This window comes from Lolium rigidum, chromosome 6 (genome assembly GCF_022539505.1).
Source record: "Lolium rigidum isolate FL_2022 chromosome 6, APGP_CSIRO_Lrig_0.1, whole genome shotgun sequence".
Lineage (NCBI taxonomy): Eukaryota > Viridiplantae > Streptophyta > Magnoliopsida > Poales > Poaceae > Lolium > Lolium rigidum.
The window spans coordinates 62378336-62385939 of record NC_061513.1 but is presented as its reverse complement, the minus strand read 5'-3'; the positions used below and the strand labels follow the sequence as shown (position 1 = coordinate 62385939).

The following is a 7604-nucleotide window of genomic DNA, read 5'->3' as shown; positions in this document are numbered from 1 at the left end:
AGTTCATCGCCGAGCATGCACGAGTGCTGGACAAGATGGTCATCGTGTTGAAAAAGGGCTTAAGCAACACTGCGATGGAAGAGTTGATTGCCAACCTGATGCCTCTAAACTCTGCTAGGGCAAGCAGAGAGGCCAAGCTGATGTTGACAATTCACAAATGGGATGGAGGAAGCACTTGGACAATGCAAGCAGGTCTAATGGAAGGGTCTGTTTTTCCAGTGGATGATCCGTTCTACTGTAGCTGAACTGAAATGTGCTTCCCTATTTCAGCATCCAATATTTGTCTAGAAGACTTTTAGGCACTGGTTGTTGAAATGTGTTTCCCGAAGATTTGGATGGTCTACTTGTACTAGTAGTAGGAGCTTTATTCGCTGAACTTAGTCCTTTAAGGGTGTTCCTGCACTTGTTGCTATACCAGAATGGCCAAAAGACTCTGAATGGGCCTTATTTTGCACTTTGGTGACTCCTGCCTTTAGACTCAATTCTATAAACCTTTTCTGCCTTTAGACTCTGAATGTGCCTGCACATATCAACATCCAAGATGGATTGGGCCGGTGTGGAAGTGGTTATTGTTTTGTTGCAGTTTCTGTTTTCAGGATACTGGTTTAGAACTTCAGTTTATTAGGACGTGCCATTTCATTTATTAACATTAGCATGCTGTTTTTGAAACTATATGTACTGCTCCTCAGAGACTGGCCCGGGTCACAGAATACGATCAGCGTCACTCTCAAGCAGACTGTAGCTTGGTCGCACTGAAGAACAGGCCAGTCCAATGATAGGGCTTAGGGTTTACTGGTCTTCAAGATGACACTGATGTTTAGGCTAATGTGTGCAGTAGAATTTTTTACACAGTTGGTTCTCTTAAGCATCATGGTTTGTCTCGTGAAGCATTTACATCCAATGGTGGTTATATGTAGATACTGATTTGTACATGACCCCTGGATAATCTGATGCACACTTATATCACATTAGAAAATCCTACAAGAACAAATTGAAGGGTACAATTATTTCATATTGGTTGCAAGCAATTACCTCATCAAGTTAATGATTAGCGTATGGTAATGAATATCTTGAAAACTTATGTAAGATAATATCATTACTTAAATCTTAATAAGAGTAATATTTTTCAAAATAAAAAAGTTCACTTAGTCCCACCAGTCCGTTCAGCGTATCAGAAAGTGGTTGGGGGGCATATATTTCCCAGGAATGCAAGGTTAGCTTTGAAGCAACCATCCAACCAAAAACCCCATCTATTACTCATCCCATTCCCGTTCTCTTGCCCAAACAGGCAGCATTGCTCACTCAAAGCGACCCATATGCGTCTTTCATGCACATGCCAAGGAACCTTATAAACCCGTCCATTCTCTTGCACAAGCCCCAAGCAAGATCCGTCTATCATGCTGCTTTGTTTCTACATGTCCACTGAGCCCCAAAGTCTACCTTCCTTTCCTCACTAATATAAATCATCTTTGGCTGACTCTCCACATGCTGTGAGATCTCTATCTCTTCGCCTGTCTGAACCCATGTTACATGTTTGACCTTGCAAAGTAGTTCTCCCGGTCCAGGAGGGATAGGAGCAGGGGAGAGATGATGCTGATACGCAGGAGCAAGAAGGGTCACAGGGGGAAGAAGGGCTCGTCAGCTCCGCTGCAATCCAGTGGAGCTGTTGATGGTGGAGCTAGCTCCAACAGCAGGCGAGTAGCGCCTGAGGACGTCCTCCCAGTTGGAACCACAACTACTGGCTATGGTAAATTTTAAATGTTTTTCTTTAATCTTTCCTAGCCTTGTATGTGCTTCTAGATCAGTATCTGTAGATCAAGGAGCGCCTCTACTTTGTTGTTTGTGAGAATAGGATAGAAAGCGTACGTGGCTCGTGTTTTGAGTTGAAAATCTTGCTTATCTTGCTGAAGGAAGGTCCATACTGAGCATGTGTTGACTGTGGCTATCTAGATCACAGCGACACTGTTTTTTGTTTACTTTCTTGTGATTTCATCGATTCCATCTTCCATCAGGCCAGCGAAAGTTCTCTTTTTTAGACTTCACTAGATAAGGGTATGATCCTAGAAAATCCCCCCTTGAGCAAATCACATCGAAAAGGGGATGAAGAGTCCAAGACGCATTGCATCCCGATGTTAACACCCAGAAGTTCAGGAAGAGTTGGTCAAATTTTAGTATAAATGAAACACATGAATGTAATTACACACACGTGGCATCATGACTAGCTGCCACTTGCTTGGTTTCGTTGGTCCTCTTAAGACAAGCACCGTACTAGAATTTTAAGTTTCAGCAGAGACGTGATGGAATTTCTATATGAAATTTCTAGATCACTGCGCCATTATTTTTTTACTTTCTTGTAGTATCATCAATTTCTTCTTCCAGCTGAAGTTCCTTGTTTAGGCTTCACTGGATAAGGGTATGATCCTAGAAAATGCCACCCTTGAGCAAATACCCGGTGCATCCCAAGCTTAACACCCAGAAGTTCAGGAAGAGTTGGTCAAGTCGCATCAATGTAATTACACACATGTGACACCACAACTATCTCCCACCTACTTAATTTAGTTGATCCACTTTAAGACAAACATTGTACTAAAATATTGAATTTTGCCTCAATTATACTTGGAATTTTTAGCCTCTAACTTGCTAGCCAACACAAAATCAGGTTAGAGAAATAAAAAATGAAGGATTATTTGCGAAATGAAGGCACCAAGATATTATATTGGCAGTTCCCTGAACAAAATGCTGTACCCGTAAAATGTTGACATTTCCCTGCATCTCTTAATGATGCTAGAAAGTAGGGAGCATGCACGATTCTTCTTTATGACGGAAGGGCAAGAGAAATCGCAGGAACATGGGCCTCCAGCATAGTTGTTGTCTAGTGGCTGTTTGAGCGATTCTCATTATGGTCATCATTATGATCCAACCGAATTGCCATCCTTATTCAGTTATCCATCGCTTTCCAAGCATAATCACCCAAACTGCCTGCTTCACCTGTGCATGCAGCTAGCAGCAGAGATGAAGCATTCTTTGAAGCGTCTCCTTGGTTGGAGTCGGACTGTGAAGATGATTTCTTCAGTGTAAATGGAGGTAATTGATGAACAAGAATTGGATCCGCATCGCAGCAAATACTTTTTTCAAATGAATTGACCATGTTTCTGTACCACAGATGCTACACCTGCAAGAACATTCAGTACGACCGCAAGCAGCCAGGGCACACCATGTGGGCCACAAGTGCTGCCAACGCTGGGGGCGATCCTCAAAGCTGAGCCCCTGAAGCCGCCTGCAAAGATAAGGCTCAGTGACCTCCTTAAGGAGAAGCAAGAAGCCATCGATGACGCTGATGACCTCTCGAGGGCTGGGTCTTCTGTCGGCGAAGACGAACCGGGCCGGTGCTGCATTCCTCAGTTTGCACGGGTCGTCAGCCACAAGGAGAGGAGGCAGGGAAAGTGAAATGACGACCGACGCTAGGTCGGTAGGATCATCAGGTTACTGAAACGAAGCTTCTTCGATTTCCTGTCCACACGTTGAATCTCGAATTGCCTTATGGAACATTCGCAACAAACAGTTTGGCCGTCCAAATGTATATACGTACACTACGTACCGCCGGAGGCTACTCGGTAAGAGTAGGTCTAACAGACCCCGTAAAAGGGGCAAACCCGTATAATAACCGCCGGTTTGAGGGTTTCGCGTCTACCCGGCCGTCTAGCACGCCCCGTAAAAACGGCCCCCGAATCGTTTTTTGCTGTTTTCGAGTACGGGGCGGGTCCTCGCCCCTACTTGTGCGGGGTGGGAGCGGGGATAGTGGGCGAAACCACTATCGCCCACTCCACCGCGCGGGAAGCATTTCGCCGGAGCCAACCGCCGCCGCCGCCGCCCGATCTCCTCCCCGCGCCATTCCCGGCCGGATCCGGCCGCCATGGACCGTCCGCAAGAGCCGCCTACCGCCGGCGGTACACCTCCTTCGGGCGCGGTGGTTGATGTCCCCGTCGGAGGTCCGCCGACCGCCGGCCGTCGTGTCCGCCATGATCGCCTCCACCATCCCGTCGAAGAGGAAGAGGATCCCGAGCAACTCTTCGAATCGGCGCCGGCGGCCGCCGATTCAGCGGGCAAGCGCCGCCGGCTGCCAAGAAGACGGGCCGGGTGAAGACCAAAGCCGCCGGGCCGAGGGGTGTGGCGCCGGCCAAGGTGCGGACCAAGGCAATCAGCCGCATCGGCCTCGCGCCTCCGCCGGCCTCCAAGGTCACGACCCCTCCTCCGTCCGTTCCGGCCGTTGCGGTGCCCGCGCCGCCCGCGCCGCCGCCAACCACCATCGACGTAGACAAGGTGTTCGATGTTGAGTCCACAACATCGTACATGGACATGCTCAACGATTCCGCGGTGAATTTGGACGCCGGTATCGGTGCATTCGATGGGGAGTGCAATGTTGAAGAGATTGATGAGGAGGAGGAGGATGAGGGTGACGAGGAGGAGGTGGTTGAGGTTGATCCGGCTGCCGCCGGTTCTTCGTCGACGCCGAAGCCACGCACGGCGAACTACAGCGAGATCGAGGACGTCATCTTGGTCCGTGCTTGGAGCAAGGTGGGGATGGATGCGTGCACCGGAGTGGACCAAGGCGGCAAGCGCTATTGGCAGCGCATTGAGGATCAGTACCACCAGCTGAAGCCTCGCACGAAGAGCATGGCGGACAGATCCTACCGCTCCCTTGAAGGCCGATGGAACATCATCAAGCCGGCTTGTTCTCGTTGGAGTGCTGCCATGGATCAAGTGGCCGACAACCCTCCTAGTGGATGCGTGCCGGAGGACTACGTAAGTTTTCCTTGTGTTGATGATGTGTTCATGATGTGGAAACATCTCCTCATAGTATTGTTGTGCAGCCCAAGTATGCTCAAGGTAGGTACAAGGACATGGCCGGCTCAAAGAACAAGGAATTTCAATTTGAACATTGCTTTTCCATCCTTCAACATCTTCCTAAATGGAAGTTGCGGGACAACGAGCCAAAGTGCAAGAAGGAGGCACTTATCACCATGGATGATGAAGCGGACGACATGAGGGGGAGAAACACCGGCAAGCCCGAGGGCAACAAGAAGGCCAAGGAGAGGGTCAAGGTAGAACTTGAAGCAGTCTAGCTTCCGGGAGAAGTTGGATCAACTCATGAAGTCCAAGGAGGCATTGACGATGAAGACGTTGGAGACCAAGCTCATCATCACCGACAAGAAGAGTGTGGTGAAGCTTGCCAAGGTGCAAGCAAGGAAGGAGCTTGACATGAAGATGATCGCAGCCAAAGAAGCCAAGGCCATGAAGGAGCTCTTGGCCGAGGAGAGGGAAATCATGATGATGCGCACCGACGGCATGGACGAGGATCAGCTGGCGTGGTGGAAGGAGACCAAGGCGGACATCATTGCGAGGAAGAAGGCTGCGCGTCAAGCTCGTGATCAAGGTGAGTCTCCGGCGAGCGGTGGCGCCGGTGGTGATGGATCCGTTGATGGTTGATCACATTTGGGAATTCCGTGGCTTGAACATTGCCTATGATCGTGTTGTGATGTTAAAACTATGAATTATGCATCACATATTTTGGATGTGCTATGTTTGATGTCAAATTGTTGTGCAAATTTCTGTCTAAAACCCCATATTGAGGGGCCAAAAACTCGGGCGAGCTAGCGAGCCTCGTATCTCCACCCCGTAAAACAGAATATTCTGTTTTACGGGGTGGGGATACGGGCTCTGCTAGCTCGCCCGAGTTTTTGGCCGGCGAAATCCGGATACAGGGCCCTTTACTCGTGTTATACGGGGCGAAAAAATACGGGGCCTGTTAGACATGCTCTAAGTAACCTCTGGAAAGTCATCCAGTGGTTAAATCCCGATGAAGAAAGTTCACTTTTCTATCCTTCAGTTATTGGGAGAGCCGGATAGTTATCTTTTTATCCTATAACGTTGTTTGATAAAAATATCTGAACTCTTGAAAAAGTTCACATCCTGTCTGATCTGGGGAGAACGGTGACATGAACTCAGAAAAACTGCGTACCTCGTACAATCGGAGGCTATTCGGTAAGTAACCGCCAGAAAATCACCTCGTGGTCAAACCCCGATGAAGAAAGTTCACTTTTCGCCCTTCAGTTATTGGGAGAGTTAGTTGTAATAGTGTTGCATGTTACCGTGGTCACAGGGCTATGACTAGTTCTCGTTTCATTTAGAAAGTAAAAAAAGTTCAAAACAAACCTTAAACTCATAAGCAAAAGCTAAATCAAACCAGCAACTTCCGATCCCTAAAATTGGCAATCTGAAGTTGTCAAACCCGATCTATTTTGAATCCTGGACCCGTTTTTAATGCTAGAAAAAAAATCCAGAGAAAAGCAGTTCACTTCTCTAAATTAACTTGGCCCACCTTTCGTATTTCTCCTTCACATGTAATGTTTTTTTTATCTGTGTTGAACCAGCTGTTTTACTCGTCCTAATCATGGATGACCTACACTGCGGTGCGCGCAGCTCCAGTGCAGTACACATGGCAGGGATCAGTGGCTCACACTACACCGGGGAAGGGCCAACGGCAGCGAGCTGGAAGCATGGTCGGTCGTGCTTAGCAGTGAGGTCGCACGAAACGAAGCAGGGGCCAAAACTGTTGTTTGGGTGCCAGGAAGTGTCGAGCTGCCGAGGACAGCCGGGAATGTTTTGATCATGTGCTTCCATGCGAGAGCAAAAAGGAGAAGAGATCGATAAATAGTGGGATGGTATGCCATCCACTCCCGTGCCGGTGCCGGTTATTTGTTGTACAACAAAGAGATCTCATGCCACGCTCGAAGACGACGTTGTCGCTCCTCCTGTTCCTTCACCGGCAGCAGCGCCCCTCTGTTTGTGTCGTTTTTCTCCGTGGTCACCTACCTCGTTTGAGGAGCGATGACCTTGAACGGTCGGCGGCTGCAACCATAGTCGAGGAATCGCTGGGGACTAGGAGAGGAGGGGACAGCGATGTGATATAAGAGGAGGGGTGGAGGCCGACGGTCAGAATAGCTGTAATGAATACATGTTGTACATGCAATTCAAGATCACATGACCAAACTGATATCAAAGTTACATCATCCAATACATTACCGAATAAAGTCTTACAAACATGTCACATGACCAAAGTCTTACATAGAGCCACGTCGGGCTAAACATCTTCTTCAATCAGTAGTGGAAACCGCAAAAGCTCACCGGGCCCAAGTCATGTCTTACCACCACACATTCATATGATACTAGAAGAAATAGCCTATCAGTGGTGTGTAAATGGCATGGTATTTCGCGTTGTTAAGTGTTACCAGTGGTGTTTCAACCACAATGCCACCGGTAAATGTGTTATTGCTGGCGTGTTTCTGCCATGCAACTGGTGGCGTACCATGGATAAAACATGTCACTAACGTTTCTCAAAATTTAAAAATGTGCTGCTATTATCTAATTTAAGAACAACATTAACATCAATAGTGTGTATCAATACCAACAATAACTACGTGATGAAATGCCACTGACAATAACTAGCAAAATTTGTTTAACACTCAACAATAAGACTAGTACCAACAATAGCACTATCAAGTTTAGCACTTATTATGTATCATAGATAGTACCATCTATCTCCT

At 47.7% G+C, this 7604-nt stretch overlaps 1 protein-coding gene across 1 annotated transcript; it reads left to right on the top strand.

The window, feature by feature from the left end:
- The first annotated feature begins 1244 nt into the window (after positions 1-1244).
- On the top strand, positions 1245-3588 carry LOC124668077. The gene is made up of 3 exons (XM_047205279.1): positions 1245-1747; positions 3001-3084; positions 3164-3588. The coding sequence occupies exons 1-3, from the start codon at positions 1588-1590 to the stop codon at positions 3445-3447; spliced, it is 528 nt and encodes a 175-aa protein (XP_047061235.1). The 5' UTR covers positions 1245-1587; the 3' UTR covers positions 3448-3588.
- The last annotated feature ends 4016 nt before the right edge of the window (positions 3589-7604 follow it).